Source organism: Cydia pomonella, chromosome 1 (assembly GCF_033807575.1).
Source record: "Cydia pomonella isolate Wapato2018A chromosome 1, ilCydPomo1, whole genome shotgun sequence".
NCBI classification, from domain to species: domain Eukaryota; kingdom Metazoa; phylum Arthropoda; class Insecta; order Lepidoptera; family Tortricidae; genus Cydia; species Cydia pomonella.
Window position 1 is genome coordinate 39,931,714 of NC_084703.1, and position 24,294 is coordinate 39,956,007.

Genomic DNA, 24,294 nt, shown 5'->3' on the forward strand with positions numbered 1-24,294 from the left:
TTTTACGAAAACGACGAGTTGTGATGAAGCTGACACGTTTGCACGTGTCCTGCGTGTTGGGTAACGCAATTTTGCGTAGCTGCTAACGAAATAACGGTACGTCTTCTATGACATTTCCATTTCAGGAGAAAACGGTTTCTACTAACTAAATCTTAACAAATCACTTTGATTTTGATCGCTCAGCATAATATACTCTAGGTTGATGGGTTTGGCTTTAAAAAATTGTATTGCAAATTATGAAAATAAGGAACACCTATAAACCTAGCTTACATTGTGTCCATAATATACTCAAAAACATGGAGAATGGAGAATATTTAGAAATGGACAAACATTTTCTCTTTTTGTATGGACGAGTACGAGGAATACTTCCCTCTTAATAAAACAAAACACTCTCAATCAGGTACTTATTAAAGTCAAACATATGGCAACCTTGCCCTCTTTGTTTTTTTTGTATATTTTAATGTTTCTTTCTTAATATCTGTGGAGCTTACACATCACATTCCTTTCCATTTTATGAGAGCGTGCCAACTACGAAGAAAAACTTTATGATTAATGATAAAAATGTGCTACAAACAAGTGTGGACGTTATATTCCAAAATCTTTGCTGTTCACTTTTGTTTAGATGCACATCATGATTTATAAAATTTTCAGTCTGTCCTTGTTCTGTTTCTGCTGTGATGTCAGATTTTTTCTTAAATCAATAAAAGAACAAGGAAAAAGAAAATCCCACCAAAAAAGTAAAGTCAATCATGTAAAGTGTTGCCAAGATTAACATCACCTATAGTTTTCACACTAAAGAGTCATCAGATCTCTTAATACCTACCAAGACTTTTACTCCGTTAATCTTAACCCTTTAACTCTATAAATCCTAACTTTGCAAGTTCTAACTCTATAAAGCCATCATCTTGGTCAAACAGTTCAGCTTGGCCGTTTCACTGCTGTAGTGCTGTCACAAAAATTAACCACGAATATGTTAGGGTTAGGATTAACGAAGTAAAAGTCTTGGTATTAAGGGAGAGAGAGAGGCTGCATTCGATACCCTTTAATGCCAGGTCCTCGTGGACCTTCAGGAGCCATCCTAATCATCTCCGAAACAGGTTCTAATATCATTGATAATACCTGTGGAAGTCCGCTCAGCTCGTCGCCACACATACAAATTGTAGAAACAGGGCTCTTGCAGCTAGCGGAGTTTTCAAAACCTTGAAGCCGAGGCCTAGTAATGTGGGCATTTAAACAATCCCATTCAACCACATACTCCTCTCTAGTACAGTTCATAACATAACCAATGGAGTCTGAGTATTATCAATCTTCTTCAAAGGAAAGAGCAATGTTCCCCACCGTGAAGTGTTAGGGCTCTTTTCCACTAAACATCCCGTTTTCTGCGGTTATACTACTAAAACGGGATCCTGCAGAAAACCGTACCCGCAAAAACGGGATGTTCAGTGAGAAAGAGCCATTAGTATGGGCTCCGCACTAGTCTAGTGCGTGTAAATTTCGGTTTTGCCTACAAGAAGGCTATGGAAATATATTATAGCAAATATATTAAAGCAAAAGAGTCCAAAATCATCCTGCATTTCCTGTTTCTGAACATCCAGACAGCCTGCACGAGCTGACGATATAATGATACAGAAAACGGTCATATATAGACTGAAAGGTTTTGTAAATATGTATATGGATCGAGTCAGAAGTCATAATCACCTGCCAAGTCTTACATTAACCGTACCACTACCATGAGCTGCCAAAGTAAATTCGGTTTACTTTACTACAGTAGTAAACTGAATAATACGTGACATATGGCACGTATTTCTAAAAAGGATATATTCTATATTAAAAAGGATCGGTATTCAGGAACACCTTCTGGAGTAGGGCTGCCATCCGTCCGGGTTTTCCCGGATTTGTCCTAGTTTGGAGGCCGTCAAGAAGTGTCCGGGGAAAACACGGACACTTTTCATGTAAGGAAGCACATTAAAACTACATGTAAAATTAAAGGTCTTGTATTTTAAAAATATTATTTTCGGACTCGTCCGGGGAAAAAGTGTGATTTACGCCAAATGTCCGGGTTTTTTTAAATCTTTGTCCGGGTTTGGCGAAATTCGAGATGGCAGCCCTATTCCGGAGTCCCCTCAACGGAAGGGTTCAAAAGCTTCCTTTTGCACTGGCGATCACGATAAAAAATACCACGGCCCGATCGGATCGTCCACTCGACAGAGGGCCTGATAGCTTTCCCCTACACTGGCGATCATGATCACCAATACCACGGCCCGATTGGATCTGCCGCGCACTTCCAAGTTCGGTAAAATACAACGCACTGGTGTCAGAATATTGAAATGGGTTATAGGAAACTTTGTACTATAAGTATACTTAAACAACATAAACAAGAAATAAAATCAATCCGGTCAAACACCCAGGAACAAAATGGACTTCTTAATCCAAGAATCACAATCGATCTGCCTTTTATTTATTATTATATAATTATAGGCGAGCAGCTATTTAGCTGATGAGCCTATGTCACACAGTGTCCTGTATTATACAGTTCAAAGTTTGTAAAGTCGTATCACATCACTAAGTAACATCAGTCTAACTTATTATTTAAAAGCCACTTGTCCAATCTGTTCCTAAAAACATTGACCGAGGGAGCAGTTACAATATCCGGTAAACGGTTCCAAGCCGCCACGACATGGTTGGACAAAGAATTGAATTAGTAGTAGTGGGAGTGCGAACAATTCTTAGGCTGTGACCTAGGGTCTCGCGGCTGATAGTTCTCTTGTTGATTATATCGTGAATGCAATGCCGGATTTAGAGGTATGGAGGCCTCGGGCAATAAAGGAGTGGAGGCCTCGGGCAATAAAGGAGTGGAGGCCCCCATGGCCCCAATTTTTTTCCAAATAAAATGGTATTTTTACCGAATTCTCTATTGTGGGGGGCCCCTCTTTTGTGGAGGCCCGGGGCAGTAGCCCCGGTTGCCCTCCCCTAAATCCGGCCCTGCGTGAATGTCGGGGAGGTTGTAACAGTGGGTAACAATCTTAAAACACTCGATAAGGTCTCCTCTCGCTCTCCTGGCTTAGTTAGTTAGTTAGTGCTTCTGGGCATTTTCCGCAACTCGACAACCATTGTGCCTGTTTTGCGTGAAACGAGGTAGCGCTACTCTAACCACCCCAGCTCCTCCACGAAGCCTAGCAAAGTTTTCAGGCTGCTAATTGCCTCTCCTAGTGTGCACGGATTCCCTAGGTATTTGTTCCTGTATACTTCTACCTGTTTGCAGTCTAGGAGAATATGTTTTGTTGTTTCTTCTTCTTCCATGCACGCTCTGCACATGGGGCTGTCTGTTTTACCCATATTGTGTAGGTGTTTGTTAAGTGTGTTATGTCCTGTAATTAATCCTACTATTTTACGTAGTTGGCGTCGAGGTGTTTTCAGTAGTATTTTGGTGAGTTTGTGGTTCAGTTCCGGTAGAAAATCCTTGGTCTGCCTGCATGTGTCCATTTCATTCCAGTATTTATTGTGCAGTTGTCTGTGATGTAGGTCTAGCTGGTTGTGTATATAGGATATTGGTAGGGGTATGATGGGCTCGGGTCCATATGCCGTCGTTTCTGAGCCTTTCCTGGCCAGTTCGTCCGCTGCATCGTTTCCTCTTGATCCACTATGCCCCTTTATCCATTGAATTGTTACTTTGTTGCCTTCTTTGCTCACTTCCGTGAGGCTTCGATGACATTCGAGTATGAGCTCTGAGTTAATTTTGTCGCTGCATAGCGCTTGTAGTATTGATTTACTGTCTGACAGTATTAGTATATTTACGTGTTTCACCTGTCGTCTTGTTATAGCATTGCAAGCTTCTATTATTCCCACACATTCAGCTTGGAATACCGTGTTATGTTCTCCCAGGGGTTTTGAGATGTGTATGTTCAGGTCTTCCGAGAAGACACCACATCCTGTCCCTTCAAATGTTTTTGAGCCGTCTGTGAATATTCTTAGGTTTGTTTGGTCTAGTCCTTCTTTAGGATCCTCTGTTAATGATATGGCGTATTCTTTCCAGAAGATCATAGTTTTTGGTGTTTTGTCGATGGGCGCCGCCAGCATGGGTAGTTTTGAGATCATATTTTCATAGATCTTCTTGTGCGATGAGCTGAAGGATGTCCATAGGTTTAGCTTTTTCAACCGAAGAGCCGTGGCAGCCGCTTCTTTTTGTATATATATGTGTAATGGTAGAGGAGTCCTAGCATTATTTCTAGCGCCGCAGTCGGAGTAGTTCTCATACAGCCCGTCGCAGCCACACATGCTAGTCTTTGTGTTTTATTTAGTTTGTCTATTACCGTGGTTAGCTGGGTGCGGGGCCACCATACGACCGAGCCATAGCTGATCATTGGCATTATTACCATTTTGTATAGCCACAGTATGATGTGAGGAGCAAGTCCCCATCTCTTGCCCACCATCCTCCGGCATTGCCAAAAGGCTACTGTTGCTTTGTTTAGTTTATTGTCCAGGTGTTTGTTCCAGTTCTGTCTATCATCCAGGATTATGCCTAGGTATTTTACATCCTTTGAAAGTGTCAATCTTGTGCCAAAAAGGGTTGGCAGTTCGTATGTACCCAGTTTTCGTTTGTGTGTGAAGAGAATTGTGTCGGTCTTTTTTGGGTTTACCGATAGGTCATTCTCCTTGCACCATTTCTCTACTATTTTCAGTGCTGTCTGTGTGAGATCACACAGTGTGTTTATTACTAGGCCGCTGATTAGTATTACTAAGTCATCTGCGTACCCTATAGTCATAAAATGTTCGTTGTTTAATTTTGTTATCAATTCGTTCACCACCAGGTTCCATAGCAGTGGTGAGAGTACTCCTCCCTGGGGGCATCCTCTCATGACTAGTGCTTGATGAGTTTGGTTTTCGGATAGTCTTATTATTCTCTGTCTTAACATATTCATTATCCATTCGGTTACGAGTGGATTGGTTCTATGTCTTTGTAATGCTTGCTGAATGCTGCTAAAGTTTGTCTTGTCAAAGGCTCCTTCTATGTCGATGAAGATGCCTAGGCATGAATTCTTCCTTGCTAGCGCATTCTCTATGTTGCTTACTACAGCATGGAGAGCTGAGTCAGTTGATTTCCCTTGACTGTAGGCGTGTTGGTTTGGATGGATTTCTATGTTTTTTAGGGCCGTGTCCTTCAGTTCTCTGTCACATAGTCTTTCTAGTGTTTTTAGCATGAAGGATGTAAGGCTGATTGGTCTGAAAGACTTGGGGTCCGAGTAATCGGTTTTGCCTGGCTTTGGGAGGAAAATCACTTTCACTTCCCTCCATTTATGTGGTATATATCTAAAGGCTATACAGCTGCACAGTAGATTGGATAGGTGTTTGATTAATGTATGTCCACCCCATTTTAGTAGGGCTGGGTAAATTCCGTCTGTTCCCGGCGATTTAAAGTTATCAAAACTATTTACCGCCCAGGTCGTTTTGTTATATTCTGTTATACATTCTGCTGTTCTCCATTCGCTTTCAGTTGGATTATAGTTCATTGTATCCTGTTCTGGGTCTTGCTCATTTACTACTGTCGGATAAATGATTAGCATAAACCGTGGGGACTCACCTGTGACGTGGTCTGCAACTTCCTCAGGGGCCCCTGGTTTGGTTCCTTCGATGGTGAAATGTCGTAATCTCACAGGCTGGCGTCGGGAGACGATTTCTATTTATGCTGTACACTGTGTCAATTTGATTTTGGGTTTTTCGACTCAAGCTTCGACGGAGCGAGCAGATATCGCGCGTTTCGATTTGGAGATCGTTGGTAAGAGAGAATGGCAACACTCGAGCTTCGGTGTTGCGCGCTTTGAGAAAAGCGTTCCGTTTCAGGCTTATCCCGTTTGGAATATGCTAGTCCATGAAGTATTAATTGATTTTAAAATAATAAACGAAAATACGTAGTATTTGTGCGTACATATACAAAAGTACCGAACATGCCGCCGACCATAAAATAATACTTATTTTATTTAAGAACTACTATGCTAACTTAGGACTAAAACATGTAATGCTATACCTAAGTGATGCCTATTCAACAGGCAGGGGGCAGACCTTAACTACAGGTCGCTTGGTAAGAGTATTACCGATGCGTACAGTTACGACTCTGGTAATACCGTCAGCGCCGGGATGCAGTTGATGCACGCGCGCGAGACGCCATTGCAGTGGTGGCAGTGTGTTGTCTATCAACACTACTACAGAACCCTCCCGAAGGGGTGTGTTAGTATTGTCGTGAAACCATTTACCTCTGGGTTGTAGCTGGTGTAAATATTCTACGCTCCAGCGTTTCCAAAAATGTTGAACAGCTTGTTGAATAACCTGCCATCTAGCGAGGCGGTTTGGGTTGTCGTTAGACAAGTCAAATTCAGGTAAAGACGTTAATGGTTCCCCGATGAGGAAATGTCCAGGAGTCAGGGGTAATGGATCAGTAGGATCATTACTAAGTAGACACAGAGGTCTTGAATTACATACCGCTTCAATTTGACAAATCAAAGTGTTAAATTCGTCCTGAGTTAGTTTTAGTGTACCTATGACACGATGTAAGTGTCGTTTCAGACTACCTACGGCTCGTTCGACGAGACCGGCAAAATGCGAAGCATATGGAGGATTAAACTGCCAGGTGATTTGCATGTTTGTCAGCTGGTTGTTTATGGCAGTCTGATTTGACTCGTTTCGCAGAAACGTGTAAAGTTCGGAAAGATACCTGTCACAACCTATGAAATTCCGTCCGCAGTCAGAACGGATTATTTGGCAATACCCGCGTCGGGATATGAACCTACGCAATGCATTTAGAAAAGACTCGGTTGAAAGATCGGGAACTAATTCCAAATGGATTGCTTTCGTTGATTGGCAAACGAACACGCATACGTATGATTTATAAAGTTTCGCGTTACGAAGTTTACTTGATTTAAGGAAGAAGTGTCCTGCAAAGTCAACGGAAGTATTTAAGAAGGGACGAAGTGATCGAACCCTAGTAGTAGGTAACTGAGCCATGGATGGCTGCGGTGCAACAGGTCGTGCACGAACACAAGATACGCAGCGTCGTGTACGCATACGTACAGCATCGCGAGCACACAGGATCCAGTAGGTCTGTGCGAGGGCAAACTGCAAAGTTTGAGGTCCCACATGTAAATGTGTTTTATGATAGTAATCAATGAGAAGATTCGTGAAGTGATGTTTCTTGGGTAACAAAATCTGATGCTTGGCATCATACGGAACATTGGCCCGATTTATTCTGCCGCCGACCCTGAGAAGTCCGGCATCGTCCAAGAAAGGTTTCAGTTTCTGAAGACGTTTTGTACATCTATCATCGTCCTTGAGACGCGAGATGTCTTCGGAGAAATAGTCACTTTGAACAAGTGATATAATTCGACTGAGAGCTTGTTTTGTCTCAGGAACCGTGATATGTTTAGTCGTCGGACTGTTAGCCTTACGACATTTATTTATGAATCGTAACATATACGAAATGACGCGTAGCATCCTTGGAAGCGAAGAAAATCGCTCAATGAACTCTAAATTATTAGGTTCTTTGGTTTGTGTGACAAGAACATGCTTACGACGTTCTTCGTCGGTGTGACATACGACGTTAGTCTTAGGCCACTCAGACTCATTTTTACTGAGCCAAGCTGGTCCCGTGAACCATAGTTGATGGTTCAACTGAGATGGGAGAACACCACGAGACGCAGGGTCTGCGGGGTTGTCTGCGGATTGAACGTGGTGCCACTGTGAGGCAGGCACGTTGCTTGTTGTCTCCGCTATGCGGTTAGACACGTATGTCCGCCACTTGTCTGGAGATGAACGTAACCAGGCAAGAGTTATAGTGGAATCGGACCAAGCGTAAACTTGGTCGAAAGACAATCTACTGCTGTAAGCAGTGAGGACCTTTTTTATCAATTTTGACAGTAGATGAGCAGCGCATAGTTCCAATCTCGGGATAGTAAGCCGTTTCAAAGGCGCAATTTTTGTTTTGCCTATGAGAAGGTGGGTGCTGATAGCAGCATTCGAGTCAACGACACGAATATAGACACAGGCGGCGTAGGCCTTTTCAGAGGCGTCTGAAAAGCCATGAAGTGACACTTGATGTGTACTCGGAAGCACGTGACGAGGTAACGCGATGTCTTGCAATAACGGCAATTCGTCGATGAACCGAAACCACAAGTCACAGATACCCTGTGGAGGGGCAGAATCCCAACCTGAGCCTGATACCCATAAAAGTTGGATTAAATGCTTTACAAATACCGTCACTGGACTTAGGAATCCGAGGGGATCGTAAATTTTAGCGATTTCTGCTAGCATTATACGTTTCGTACATTTGCGCGACTTAGCCACTCCATCCGTTTGGTAGGTGAAAATATCAGATTTAGGGTTCCACTTAAGCCCTAAGACCTTGACAGAAGTGTCAGTGTCAAGTGCTGACAGAACAAGAGCGTCATCATGATTGGAAGCCTCATCATTTAAATGCGATAAGAACTCAGCACTATTACTGGTCCATTTGCGGAGTTCGAACGTTCCTGCTTTACAAATGGAAAGTAGCTGATGTTGAAGAGTGACAGCATCTTCAACCGTATCAACTCCAGTAACGACATCATCAACGAATACTTCGTTAAGAAGTACGTGCGAGGCAAGTGGAAAGTTAGCAGCTTCATCAATTGCTAATTGACGAAGTGTGCGCAAGGCTAGAAAAGGCGCGGAAGCGACGCCGAATGTGACAGAGCACATACGATATTCCTTGACGGGATCATGGGGAGAGAATCTCCAAAGAATCCGATGAAAGTCACGGTGTTCCTTACAAAGACCAATGTAGCGATACATCATTTTGAGATCAGCCGTAAAGACGATTTTATGAAGTCTATACTTCAGTAAAATTTCAGAAATGTCCTGATGCAATTTCTGACCAGTGACAAGATTATCGTTAAGAGAACGACCTGATGTAGTTTTACATGAAGCGTCGTACACAATGCGATACTTCGTAGTGGATGCGGAACCCTTCACCACAATGTGGTGGGGTAGGTAGTAGGGGGGAGTGCCAGGACTCGCTGAGTCAATGACTGGCTCCATATGTCCCAAGTCTAAATATTCTTGGATACATTTATTATAGTTCTCACGTAAGGCAGGGTCGCGAGACAGGCGTGCCTCTAGTTTAGTTAAACGTGAGAGAGCTATAGCACGAGAATCGCCCAATGGCGGAGCGTTCTCCTTGAAGGGTAGGGAAACTGTATATTTCCCATTTGCATCTCGTGTGTGAGTATCGACGAAGATCGACTCACAGCGCAATTCCTCTTTTGTAAGATGTGGATGTTCTGGTATGGATTCCAATTCCCAGAACTTTTGAAGTTTCATGTCAAGTTGGCAAGTACTCAAGTTGACACTAAGTCGTTTCATACTGTCATATGAAATTCTACCACCTAACATATAACCAAACATGCTGTTGATGGCCACGGGTGTGCCCGGTGGACCCTTGATATTATCCAGTAGTAGTATGCTATCCAGATAGTCAGATCCCAGTAGCAGTTCAACGGGCCGCGTCGAGCGCAGTTCTGGGTCCGCTAAATCAAGATTTTGTAGGTGTGGGAACTTCTGAATATCCCCAATTGATCTAGGAATATTAGCAGTGTAGCTTGTAAGGTTAGGTAAGATAAGAGCTTCGATGTGAAGCTTCGGCTCGGGTTTGTTGTGAGGCGTGACCTCGCACAACACGTAACCACGTGGTTGGACTTCGCCACCAATGCCGGTGAGAGTGGTACTCGTCTGCGCGGAGTACCGCGGCAGGCCGAGACGTTGGACGCACGACTCAGAAATGAGCGTGGTCTGCGCTCCTTGGTCAACAAGGGCGCGGACGGACCGCGGCGAGTAAGGCCCCTGGTTCAGGGGTCGTAAATTTACAAGCGCAGTCGTGAGTAAGACCGTACAGTTCTTACTCGAAAGGTGCTCCGTAGCTCCATGTAATGGAGTGGGCGTGTAGGTTTCCGCTACTGAGCGCAACTCAGGGGAAGACGAAGACTCCGTAGTCAGTAAGACGTTTGGAGTGGGCGCATCTTCATGTAATGAAGAGTGATGCCTTTGAGTGCAGACGCGGCAAGTATGGCGCGACTTGCAGTCTTTAGCATCATGGCCAATAAATAAACAATTGGTACAAAGTTTATTTTGTTCCACGAAATGTTTTCGTTCCTTTAAAGTGAGCGTATTAAACTTCTCACATTTATATAAAGGATGTGAATTGTCCTTACAATACGCGCATTTAATTTTAGTTAAATAATCCACCGCAGTTGTAGCATGTACACTCATAGTACGCGAGTTACGCGCAAACGAAGAGTTATTATTGCGCGGTGCATTATATTGCACGTCGGAGTGCGCGCGAGTAAGAGACATCGCACGCTTTCCCGCCGCAGCATGGCGCGATGACGTCACCGCCGCTGACCGGGCCGAGCCGGCCGCTCCGCCAGCAGCAGCGAGCGCGGGCGCCGCGCGCTGCGCAGGCCCCGCGGATGCACTTGAAGTACGCGCGGACGCGGTCATCACTTCGGATGCCGCTAGTTCCTTATCGAGGAAATCGAGTAGTTCGGTAACGTCAGGAATTTCACATGAAGTTTTTAATGATAATTCAAAACGTCTACGAATATGAGGTGTGATTTTGCGTAGCAAAATATTTAAAAGTACGAAACTCCAGTCGTCAACTGGTAAACCTAATGATTTCAAAGCAGTAATATTCTCGTGATAACAATTCATCAAGTTACGTAAACTTGATTCAACATTTTTCTCGTTAACTGACTCACAGTCAAAAATGTTGTCAAAGTGTTTTGTTGAAATAATTCGTTTGTTTTCATAACGCGAAATTAATACCTGTAAGGCATTTTCGTAATTAGAATCCGTAACAGGAATCGATTTAATAAGATTATACGGTTCATCTTTTAAAAACAATAACAAATACCGGAAGCGTTCGACATTTGTTAAAGTGACGTTGTCATGTACAAGTGATTTAAATAAATCATAGAAAGCATTCCATTCAGTTAGAACACCTGTGAATGTTTGAAGCGATAAGCGCGGTAAACGAATATGCGATTGATTTGATTGCTGAGCGCAGCAACTCGCATGTGACACCCCATTAAATCCGCCGCAGACGGACGTAATGCTTTGTTTACGCTCCTCCTTAAGCGTATCTAAGGCAACTTGGACCTTAAAGTACAAAGAGTCGAATTGATTTCTCACAGCTAAATTATCATCGCGGTTGAATGACTCATTCTTTGCCGATAATTTTTCAATTTTCGCTTGAACTTGGAAAAATGATTTTTTAATTGAGGCTAACTCTTTAACGCGAACTCGAAATTCGGCTGCATTATTCGAACAATCTACAATTTTTTGAATATTGTTAATAGCTAAATCACGTTCGAATGTCAATTGTTCAATCTCCATCGCGGTCATTTTGTAAGAAATTGAGTTATTATACTGTGGAAAATAATAACGTTATCACGAGATAAGAGATGATTAAACTTGTGAATCTGTATAGTAGGTATATACGTTATGTTAAGCTATAAGATTTATAAAATGGCTAGGTACTAGCAAAAATGTTAGTTTGTTTGTAAAATAGTTATATAATTTGTCGCAAATTAAAAGTAAGTTGTAATTTAACATGCAATGTTAAATACAAAGATAATATTTCCCGTCGGTAGAACCCGAGCTAAAGAAATTTGAACTCTGTGCCGTACGCAATACGAGCGACAGTTTACTCGATACTGTTATCGCGACATTAAACGATATTGTGGTTTTCGGTACGTTATACCAGAACCTTAAAAAATACACTTAAGTACGTAAATACTAAATGTAATGTAATGTACGTTGTACAAAATAAATAAATAATTTGCGACAAAATATATTTAGACCTAGGTATTAATTAGTACTAGGCAAATTACTCCACGCGCGCCGCTGTAATATCTACCGCCCGGTTCTCGGAAATTATAGACGAATGTAATTTCGCCAAAAGTGCTCAAAACCATATAAAACTATATATAATTAGAATGATCTCGTTGAGATCTAACTGTACGTATCAGTATTTTTGAGAAATATTGCACGACGTTGTCGGAAACTCGATATTTTTAATTGTAAGCGGAGGTAGGTTCTCGCTAACTTACGAACAAAGGGAAAGGAATTTACTTGAAATTACTTTTGTACAGCACAAATAATACGCATAAACCGATACCAGATAGTAATATCCGGCTCGAACACAATTATGTCGGATAAATGATTAGCATAAACCGTGGGGACTCACCTGTGACGTGGTCTGCAACTTCCTCAGGGGCCCCTGGTTTGGTTCCTTCGATGGTGAAATGTCGTAATCTCACAGGCTGGCGTCGGGAGACGATTTCTATTTATGCTGTACACTGTGTCAATTTGATTTTGGGTTTTTCGACTCAAGCTTCGACGGAGCGAGCAGATATCGCGCGTTTCGATTTGGAGATCGTTGGTAAGAGAGAATGGCAACACTCGAGCTTCGGTGTTGCGCGCTTTGAGAAAAGCGTTCCGTTTCAGGCTTATCCCGTTTGGAATATGCTAGTCCATGAAGTATTAATTGATTTTAAAATAATAAACGAAAATACGTAGTATTTGTGCGTACATATACAAAAGTACCGAACAACTACTTTGCATCCTGGGAAGTGAGTCTCCACCAGTAGCCTTTCTGTCTCAGCTGGGCTGCTAGTGGTACTATTATCTGGTCTCCTCAGGGTGCCCAGTAGTTGTCTTGGTTGGTCTGCAAGGATTTTCCTTGTTCTGTTTGCTTGAGTTACTGTGGATATGTTGTCGCAGAAGTTTCTCCATGTGGCTGATTTTCTGTATCTTAGTCTTTTCTTGTAGTCTGTTTTAGCTGTTTTGTACCTGTCCCAGTCCTCTTCAGCTCTTGTGTTCATTGCTCTGTTAAGTAACCTTCTCATTTTTGTTCTCATTCGTTCCAACTCCGGTCCCCACCAGCTGTTATTGTTATTGTTATTGCCTTTTCCTCCAGCTGATGGAGTCGATAGCGGACATGTGTTTTCGTAGCTTTCAGTTATGTTTTTAATAATTAAGTTTACCTGTTCCTCCAATTCCTTTGTGTTGCTAGGTCTGTTAGTGTGTGTGTTATTGTGTAGTTTACCTTCCAGAAGTTCCTTGTACGCCGCTATGTCCGTGCGTCTCGGGTTTCTTCTAGGTGTGGGTGTTTGGATGTCAGCTGTCAGGTCATACCGAATCCATCTGTGGTCGGAGCAGGATAGCTCGTCCGACACGTGCCAGTTGGATATGTGTTGAGCTGCCAGTCCTGTGCTTAGAGTAATGTCAATTATAGTATTACACCTACGAGTGACAAAAGTTGGTTTGGATCCTGTGTTTAATATATCTAGATTAGTTGACATAAGGTATTCAACAATATCGTTACCTCTTTTTTTGTTGGTTTCCATTCCCCATAGGTTGTGATGGCCGTTGCAGTCTGCAGATATGACCAGCTCGAGCCTTTCTCGTTCGCAGTAGCGTATGAGGTTGTTCATCTCCACTGGAGGTGGTTCGTCCTCCGCCGCCATGTAGGTGGACGCCAGGACTATCTCCGGTAGACTTGAGTTTTGTGTTCTGAGGAGTTTTATGGCACACACGTCTCTGGAACAGAATTGAGTTAGTGGTTGTGCCATTATGTTACGAGATATGTATATGCAAGATCTTGGTTTGAAATGTGTATTGTAAAATAAATTACCTCCGGTATTACCAAGGCCGTTTATGCGTGTGTTCCTGATCCACGGCTCTTGAATCAGGGCTATGGATGTTGGGTTAACCTCCAGCCATCTTCGTGCCGTTGCAGATTCGCTGTGCTGGAGGTTAACCTGGAGGACCTTACAGTGAGAAGGCGCCATCTGGGGATATCCCTTCCGCTGCCTTTCCCTTTAGGTCCAGGAGACTGATCCCCTTTGGTAGACCATCCTCGTCCTCAGAGTCCAGCAAAATGCCTTCCTCGATGTCTGAGGTGTGTGGTTCCGCGCAGTCGGTGTCCATTGCAGAGGGGGTGTTCTTTTCAGGCGCGTCCTCTGCAGATTTGTTCTCTGCTTCTCTTCGCTTTTGGAGCCGCTGCCTCTTCCTCTGCGAAAGTTTTTTCCGCATAGGTGCGTCTTCTTCGGTCTGGGCAGGCTTCCCTCTTGGTTTGCACCTGATCTCCCAGCCGGGATCTATGACCTGCTTCGAGGGTTCAACAGGTGTCGTCCCACTCTCAGCCGCCATCGTTTTGTCAGTCGAGGGTCCAGCTGTTGAAAGCTCCATCGTCTCTGGCTTAGTCACCTGGGCTGGGGTTCCTATAGGTACCCCGGCTTTCAGCGGCCTCTCCAGCTTCGATGGCTCCTCCTTAGCCTTCCCGCTCTCTATTTGTTTCGCCCCCCTTAGTGCTTCAGCATGTACCGTCTCATCTAAGGAGGTCGTTTGGTTTTGTTGGTTTTTATTGATTATTTTTTTTGATTTATTGCTATACATATGGTTCCCACGAGTAGTTAGGGATATAAAGGGTCAGTACTACGCAGAGCCCCGCTTGCGTAGACAAGGCTATATTACAACGGGTTTCGCCCGGTACCCGAGGCCTATCGTTCGCGACTGAGCTCCCTCTCAGCCACGCATCCATCGGCACGATCAGTTACACCTTGGATTAGGGTTTTTGGAGTCGAGGTTTTCTCCTCCAGGAAGGGGGGATGTGGATAAATGGATTAAGATGGGAAGGGGGGACAGGAGGGTTGGTCTGGGTAAGGTTTTATGGGTAAATTGGGGGTTTATAGGAAGGGATAAATGGGTCGTTTTCATGGCCCTCAATCTCCGAGCCTCCCCGTGCAGGACACCTTTCCGCTGTATCGACCTTGGCCCCTTGACGTTGTCTCCCTTCATCCGGTCTAAGAACAAGTCTCTTACCGGATTTTAGGAGAGTAACGTCTGGTTCCCCGGTCGATGCGTCGGAAGTGTGTCCACGCGAGGCGGCGGCTTAAAGAGTGCCTTGCTAAGACCCATTTTTAAGGATTTGGGAATGGTTCATGAGGAGTTGTACCACGAGTTGGGATTTGGTCGGGTTCAACCTCCATTGTCCGGGTCCTTATTAGGACTAAGGGGCTATCCGCAACCTGCCCACCCGCTCGGTCGCTTTGGAGACAGCGTGTTTTCTCGGTAGAAGTTCCAATGCTGGGCGTCATAAGGGTCACCTCCTGGGAGGTAGCCCAAACGTCACCCAGCATAGACCTTCAGCCAAGACACCCGAGGCTCTCCTGGCTTTGAGTGTGGGCAGCTTCAGTACCTTTAGCCTTTCTTCATAAGGTAGGCGTTTGAGCTTAAATGGAATCTTGGTGGCTCTTCGCTGCGCACTCTCTAAAAGGTCAATGTCTTTGACAAAATAGGGATTCCATACTTGGAAAGCATATTCGAGCAAAGGGCGGACATATGTTTTATAAATTTTGATAAAAAAATTCAACAGATATGCATTGGAAGGAGCGTTTTATAACATACAAGAACGAATTTACCTTTTTGACTATATTATTTATGTGCTCACCCCACTTCAGGTTATTTGTAACTGTCACACCGAGATCCTTTCGAGACGTCACCGCTGCAATTGGAGAGCTTCCTATCGTGTAGTGGAGCATAGGGTTTTTTTTACCAAGGTGCATTATTATTATTATTTCCCTAAACAAAATTCTCCATCTTGACAATATCGAATCCTCCAAAACTTAAATTCAAAATTAGCGCAAATACTCTCTTTATTCAATTGCTACCAGCCATAAAAAATATTCAAAAGTTAAAGGTTACATATCCCGGTAAGACAAAAGACAGGTTTTGATATAAGCGCCATCTAAGGGTACTCGCGTGAATCAGCAACAGCGAAAAACTACCAAACAACTAAGCGAACTGTTCAAGCACAAACTCGAACTGGCTAACTAGACACGGAAGTAGTTCTATAGAACGACGATAGATGTAGCGACACGCTACAGCAGGTATTAAAATAAATTGCTTTTTTAAAGGTGCGACCAGACCGCAGCTTAAAAAACGGTCACGATACGGAATCGCAGTGACGCGTCGTATGCGTACCGTTTTTGACGCATGTGGGGAGCATGCGTCAAAAACGGTACGCATCGTCGTCATCGCATCGTACGTTGACCGCTGCTTAAAATACGCTGACGCACCGTAAATTGATCTGCGTAAAAATCGCAAAAAATATTACACGGAGATCTTATGACAGACACCACACCGGTGACGTAAAAGACGCAACTGTTTTGTAAATGCAGCATTTTTTACGCAAAGATATTCGCGTGAAGCACGTCACTGCGATTCCGTACCGTCACCGTTTTTTAAGCAGCGGTGTGGGGAGCATGCGTCAAAAACGGTACGCATACGACGCGTCACTGCGATTCCGTATCGTGACCGTTTTTTAAGCTGCGGTCTGGTCGTACCTTTAGTCTGTGGTTTTTTTTTACGTGTACGAGTATCTAACTTTATTTTTGAAGCTAGGTATTACGTTTATCAGATAAAAAGTGACATTACATACGCGATATGAGCTTTTGAAAGTAACAGTCAACGAGCATTTAACGCGAGTGTGTCTGCATTACATTGCGGGCCGAATTATTTTGTATCGATAAAATTTTAATTGCAATTTTAAGTAAAAATTATCCAATTACATTTCTTAGGTCCTATACTAACCACCGTTAGACCAAGCGCGCACTACGATTTTTTGTCGTGCGATAATTTTGTCATAGAAATGCAACGTATATATTTATACAGCAGTAATTCATTTATTAACCAAAAACATCATTCCATCAGATTCACACAAAATCAGTAAAGCCGACAAAGTCGTACAATAAAATCTAAAAATTTAATTTTTTTTAGGGTACCTCCCCTACACGTAAAGTGGGGGTGAACATTTTTTTTTTGTTTCCACCCTACAGTGTGGGATATCGTTGGAAAGGTCTTTCAAAACTAATAGGGGTCTTCAACAAACATTTCTTGATAATGTGAATATATTCGGAGATAATTGCTCCGAAAGAAAAAAATATGTCCCCCCCCTCTAACTTTTGAACCATAGGTCCAAAAAATATGGAAAAGATCTTGGAAGTAGAGCTTAAGAAAAACATTAAATGAAAAGTATAGCGGATATGATCAGTTTAGCTGTTTTTGAGTTATCGCAAAAAGTTTCCCCTTCATAGTAAAAAGACGTACACCCACAGTTCATCCCTTGGTTAACAATCTACCATACTTTAAGCTCCAGTTTAGCTTATTGTGACGGAAGAGTAACTACGGAACCCTACTCTGAGCATGGTCCGACATGCTCTTGGTCAGTTTTGTAGGATGTCACAAGTTGAATTAATTACTAGGGTTGTACATGTGTGTCGATATTTATATCGAAAAATTATGCACTTATGTTCTGTCAGTAAAAAGAAAATACACAATTTTGCACACGTCGAATAACTCATATAATATACCTTCCTCTTTTCTTTTCGTCCTTTTGCGCATATGAGTAACACCTCCCTCAGCTCGATATAGGGATTGCAAACCGGATTTTGGCCGTAGTCCGGCCGGATCCGGTTTGGTATAGGGATATAAAAGTTAATTAAATGACATATTTTTCTAGTTTTTTACGTAATACGTATTCCTAAATCTATAATTTGAAGTTAATAAATAACTTCTTAACAATAAAATAGAACTTGATAGTAAAAAGTGTCACAATGTCAATATCACTTGAAAAACAAAATTTGAAATCGGTAATTTATTATATTTAACCATTGAAAAGTGTTCAAGTTTTCGTTTACAATTATAAATTTGATTAGTTTCCAAAGCAAATACAATACAAATACAAAATTTCTTTATTATCCTCACAAACTCTAACGTTGACATGTATTCTAGCATAGAGAAATAAGAATTACACAGAGTGCTCACTCCATACATCAGTTTTGGTACCAAAACGCTTATTATTGTCATAGTCGACATCTAGCATCGAGTAGCGGAACTCTCAGTACTGCTACTCGACAATAGATATCGCGGCAAACAAAAAGTCTAATGCTCAACGGTTTTCCGCTAATATTATAACCAGAGTAACCGGAACTCTATTTTCAACTCCTACGCTAACTATTATTTCTTTCTTTTAACGAAGATATTTTACTTTTATCCAATTATGTTATTAAATGCGCTCTAGTATTATCTTGCTCTATTTCTTATGTCCGAAAAAGTAGTAGACTGTATGACTTAAAAAAACTGTACTTTTTTTAATTTATAGAAAAGTATATTGGTCAAATTATAGGGAACAACACACGAAACGACGATCTCATGCGAAAAATAATAGAATGTAGGATTGAAAACCATCGCGGAAAAGGACTCCATAAGAAAAGTTATATAGATCAAATAAAAAATTGGCTAGACGTACCAGGAGATGAACAAAATTGCATAAGATTGGATGAAATTGTAAAGACAAAAGATTCTCTCTTAAATTTGAATAGAAAAGAATCTATATTTTATCATATATATACATATATCGGAGAAAACTAAAGATTATCAATATTATCATATATTCTTCATTCACACATATTGATGAGCCCAACTGTAGTCGGTTGAGTACCGCCGACTTAATCCTGTTCATTTGTTTACTTTTAATCTCCTATCACAACATTATGACACGACATTAACCTTCTCTTTAGCATAAATTACAAATGCCTTTCATGGCATCTCCATCCTTTCATTTTTCCTTCTATTACAGTATTTATGTAATCGTCATATCGTGCCATTAACATGAAAGAAGAAGAAATCCTCTTCTGTTCCCAGTCATCGTCATAATAAATATATTTTTATCTTACTAAATTTAAACTTTTTCATTCGTTTTTTGTTCTGTTCAACTTCATACCTCGTAACCGTTGTCTTTTTCTCATCTGAAACGTACAGATCTAGGCGTTTTTTATTTTACCGGATCCGGTCCGGATCCGGTGATTTTTACCGGATCCGGTAGCTCCTGAAAAGTGCCGGATCCGGCCGGATTACCGGATCCGCCGGACCGGATTGCAATCTCTAGCTCGATACAAGCGCACTAGCAAAGAGGACGCTGAAGCGAAAAAAGACTAATGTCTTAGTAAGTAAAAATAGTTCACTCGCTATACGGCTCGCCACTCGGACATGTGCACGTAACTAAATACAGATTTTGCATGTATTTACAGTGGCTTACTGTAGGGCTAATATGGTCGGTAGGGATTGCAAACCGGATTGATTTTCAATCCGGCCGGATCCGGCCGGATTATGGCCATGATCCGGCCGGATCCGGCCGGACCGGATCCGGATTGGTATAGGGATATTAAAGTTAATTAAGTGACATATTTTTCTAGTTTTTTGCGTAATACGTATTGCTAAATCTATAATTTGAAGTTAACAAATAACTTCTTAAAAATAAAATAGAACTTAGTAGTAAAAAGTGTTACAATGTCAATATCACTTTAAAACAAAATTTACGTAACTGTTCTTTGATTGAATTCTTTGTAACGTTGACATCCATTCTAGTAACAAAAGAAGATATATATTTTACTTTTAACCCAAATGATATTAAATGCGCTACAATATTATCTTGCTCTCATTTTTTCGTGCGAGAAAGTAGTAGAATCTATGATTTAAAAAAATGTTGTTTAGGGATAGAAGGGCAAATTATAGGGAACGAAACACGACACGGCGATCTCGTGCAAAAATAATAGAGTGTAGGATTAAAACCATCGCGGAAAGGGACTCCCTAAGAAAATTTACATGGATCAAGTAAAGAATTGGCTAGACGTAGAGTAGCACGTACGTACGAAGATGAAGGATTCTCTCTTAAATTTGAATAGAAACGTATCTATATTTTATCATATACACCGTGTTTTATTTGATTTGCGTTAATTTCGAGAGTGCATTCCTGAGCTTAAATTAAGTAACTTTCTCAAAGACACCGATATTCTAATTAACTCCATTTCGGAGATAATCAATCATACATTTTTATATTATAAGGCCCTTACGAGCGTGTACACTTGCCTTAGGGCCTGTTTACTTATTGATTAGTGTTTAGTGCGAGTTCATACATTTGCTACTAAACATACGCACTATCTCGGACGATCGATGTTAGAAATGACATTGATATATCACAGTTTTCAATTGTTTGGTTGAGTTAAATGTAATGCCCGTGTTACAACAACGCTATATGCAACATTTAGTTACTTTCGATAAAAATAAAAATATTAAAAAAAAAACATTTTTTTTTTAATTAACTATGCCATTTAGTTTCCTTAAACGTACTTACCGAAATCCCGGAGTTAACGCAATTCAATAAAAACACGGTGTATATAATCGGAGTAAACTAAAGATTATCAATATACAATTATATATGATAAGCTCAACTCAAGTCGGTTGAGTACCGCCGACTTAATCCTGTTCATTTGTTTAGTTTTAATCTGCTATCACAACATTATGACATAACATTAACCTTCTCTCTAGCATAAATTACAAATGCCTTCCATGGCATCTCCATCCCTTAATTTTTTCTTCTATTACAGTATTTATGTATCGTCATATCATGCCACCAACATGAAAGAAGAAGAAATTCTCTCCTGTTCCCAGTTATCGTCATAATAAATAATAAATATATTATATTTTTATCTCACTATATTTAAACTTCTTCATTAGTTATTTGTTATATTCAACTTTATACCTCTCATCCGTCGCTTTTTCCTCATCTAAAACGCACAGTGCGTGCTGTATTTAGGCGTCTTTTTTAATCTACCGGATCCGGTCCGGATCCGGTGATTTTTACCGGATCCGGTAGCTCCTGAAAAGCGCCGGATCCGGCCGGATTACCGGATCCGCCGGACCGGATTGCAATCCCTAATGGTCGGCTCTTTTTCACCATGCCTGTCACGTTCTAACGAGTATATAAGCGCGAAAGTGACGGGCATAGTGACAAGTGATAAAAAAGAGGCCAAGTGCTAGTCGGACTGCCCATGAAGGGTTCCGTACCATTTATGATGTATTAAAAAAAAAACTACTTACTAGATCTCGTTCAAACCAACTTTCGGTGGAAGTTTGCATTGTAATGTGTATCATATATTTTTTTTAGATTTTTCATTCTCTTATTTTAGAAGTTACAGGGGGGGGGGGACACACATTTTCCCACTTTGGAAGTGTCTCTCGCGCAAACTATTCAGCTTAGAAAAAATTATATTAGAAACCTAAATATCATTTTTGAAGACCTATACATAGATACCCCACACGTATGGGTTTATTGAAAAAGATTTTTTGGGTTCCAGTTCTAAGTATGGGGAACCCCCAAAATTTATTGTTTTTTTTATTATTTTTGTGTAAAAATCTTAATGCGGTTTATAGAATACATCTACTTACAAAGTTTGAACAGTATAGCTCTTATAGTTTCGGAAAAAAGTGGCTGTGACATAAACGGACAGACAGACGGACATGACGAATCTATAAGGGTTCCGTTTTTTGCCATTTGGCTACGGAACCATGCTGCCACCGCTGGTTGAGAAAGTGGGCTATCACTTTTAGACTCTAGATGCACAATGCAAATAAAGACGACTTTCTTGGCTGACTGTACATGAAACTGTCAGCGTCATATATCTAATTGTTATAATATAAGTATGATTCCCTTTTTGATCATTCCCGTCTCTATAATTCAAATACGAGTATTTAATCTGTGCGGAAAGAGAAGAGTCATGAAATGTATTGGTTTGGTTTCCATATATTCCACGACTCTTCTCTTTCCGCATAGACCCTAATATGGGAATTTATGAAGCATCGATCTCATTTAGAGTCCACCACTCAAACTCTACTTATTTTATGTACCAAATGGGAAATAAAAGAAAACGTTTGTGTAATATGATTTTTTATTTCAATAATTTCAAGTACATTTTTGACAATCATATTTTCATATTTTTCATTAGGCCTCCACGTGGCAGTTGTTCCATATAAAAATGAACTGTCATACGGATCATCATTGGTCGCGCGAGATATAGTATTTTATATTATTTACCAATTTTGAGGGGCCATCTATGTTACTCCCTGACTCCGATAATTTATTATGACTGGAAACTTTTATGTGTTCTGCATCACAAACATCCATAGGCACTGGAGTACTAACCTTAAAGTAAAATATGAATATATTCTTTGTTAAGAAATTCACCCAACGTTTTTTACAGATGATGATGCTTTGATAGGTAATGCTATAAGAAATATTTGTTCAAATATTACCAAAATGTGTCTGTTAAATGTAATGTTGATAAAACTCCAGCTTTCAGCCGCCTCCACTTAATATTTTCATTTGCTAGAAAATAATCCGATGTAAAGTGTTTTGAGCATATCTGGCTATGCCTTTTTTAATACCAATTACCAATTTCGCCTGACCAATTACACGCTGAATCCATTTATTTTTTAATGCCCGCAATTTGAAAACTTCGGTGTTCGCGGTAGGCCCTCCGTTGGGTCCGTTGCTAGATTTCGATAGGTAAGGCCAAGCGCGCACTACGAATTTTAATCGCGCTGTAATATATCGCTGAAAATTCACTGCACGCACTTCGATGAAAAAGTTAATGATTTGTTCATTCTCAACATTGATTTCGTACCAGTCACTTGTCTTGCCTTATTGCTCCTTAAGAGGAGTAGAAAAAAATGTCTTCAATATATCGCTGTAAGACTTTGAGTATTTATCCCACAAACGTGTTCTTCCTTTTATTTCCATAATTAAATGGTCAACATCTAGCGTCTCGTCTTGTGACTCCATTGGAGAAGCAGAGGGCCTACCGCGAACCACGTTCGACGTGTTGCCTCTCTGTCGCACTTGTAAATTTGTACGTAAGTGTGACAGGAAGGCAACCCGTCGAACGTGGTTCGCGGTAGGCCCTCAGACATGCTGACATGTTAACGCTTGGAGAGCGAAATGTTGCCCGAGCGCCGCCGCGGGCTCCGGGGTGCGATTTTATTAACGAAGTGCGTGCGGGGAAATGTGACAAATCACAATTTTAAAATCGCTGCGATTTTTTTCTACTATATGCGCGCACTGACATATAAACATATATTTATAGGTTTTCTCTTTTTATTTTTAATTAGTTTTGACGATGTGGATTGCAGATGACTTAAGTGTAAATAGACATTCTGTTTTGACGAAACCTGAGATGCATGAGCTTTTTGTAATGTGACGAAGCCTGCGCTGTGCATCTGATGGAATGATATTTTTTGGTATATAAATAAATTACTGCTGTATAAATATATGCGTTGCATTTTTGCGACAAAATTATCGCACGAAAAAAATCGTAGTGTGCGCTTGGCCTAATTTACCGTTACTTACTATTTTAGTTCTTTATGTACCTAACCGCTAGAGGCATGCGATTCTACGATATAATTCTTATTCTGTTTTTTACTATAAGTACTTAAAAAGGGACAGAGAAATCTTCGTTTGGAGTGAAGTTAGGTACACCGTAAAGAAACAGATATACGTGACATATGGCCCATTTATTCAGTTTGCTACTGTAGTAAACTGAATTTACTTTGGCAGCTCATGGTAGTGGCGCCGATCACCAATAAACATTAATCAAATCAAATTTCTTACAAAGTCAAAGGTTTTACTTTCTTAATGTCGATCCATCCTACCCCTGGGAAAAAAAAAAGACAACTGCATTAAAGCACCACAAATTCGGAAATGAGAGTCTAAATCAGACACTCACACTCAGTGTCCAGCTCAATAATCAAAATGTAATTAAAATAATTACTCTGTTTTACAATATTTAAAAAGAGATACTAGCACACTTATATATATCACACTAAACATTGTATAATACCAAATATTTTTTTTTAATTCGAACTGTCTTCTTCTTCAGCCGTAGTAGTAATCACTGGGAGACCTTTGATCACATAATATTTTGGATTTACAGGTCTGAAAAAAAAAAAGGCTTATCAACAGGGTTATATTTTTATTTATTATTAGTAGATAACAATTAGAAGAAGAATAAGAAAAAGGAAATCAATTTATTCAAGACTATTACCACCTTAAAACTATAGTATGTCAAGCTATTTCCGTCAGTAGAAAAAAATTGGCAAATAAGAATAAATAGGCGCAAAGGGTTTTCGTCTCAGAAAATTCGAATTTCGCGCTTTTTTTCTACTGACAAACTTGTTTGACCGGCTATATAATTTTTTATTTTATTTTATTTCTTGGGAAAGCTTACAGCTAATGTAACAAGTAACAAAATAGGTTTCGAAATAAAAACAGTAAGCCAATTACAAGTTTCCACTGGTAGAAATTGCATAAAGTACAGG

The 24,294-nt window shown here is 40.8% G+C and overlaps 1 protein-coding gene across 1 annotated transcript in view; it reads right to left on the reverse strand.

Annotated features, from left to right (window-relative positions):
• Window positions 1-21,851: 21,851 nt before the first annotated feature.
• Window positions 21,852-24,294, reverse strand: part of LOC133523254 (uncharacterized) — a 39,859-nt gene continuing 37,416 nt past the window's right edge. Inside the window, exon 4 of the mRNA XM_061858744.1 lies at window positions 21,852-23,911. Coding sequence (XP_061714728.1) covers window positions 23,830-23,911 — 82 coding nt within the window. The 3' untranslated portion in view covers window positions 21,852-23,829. The remainder of the gene's footprint in view (window positions 23,912-24,294) is intronic.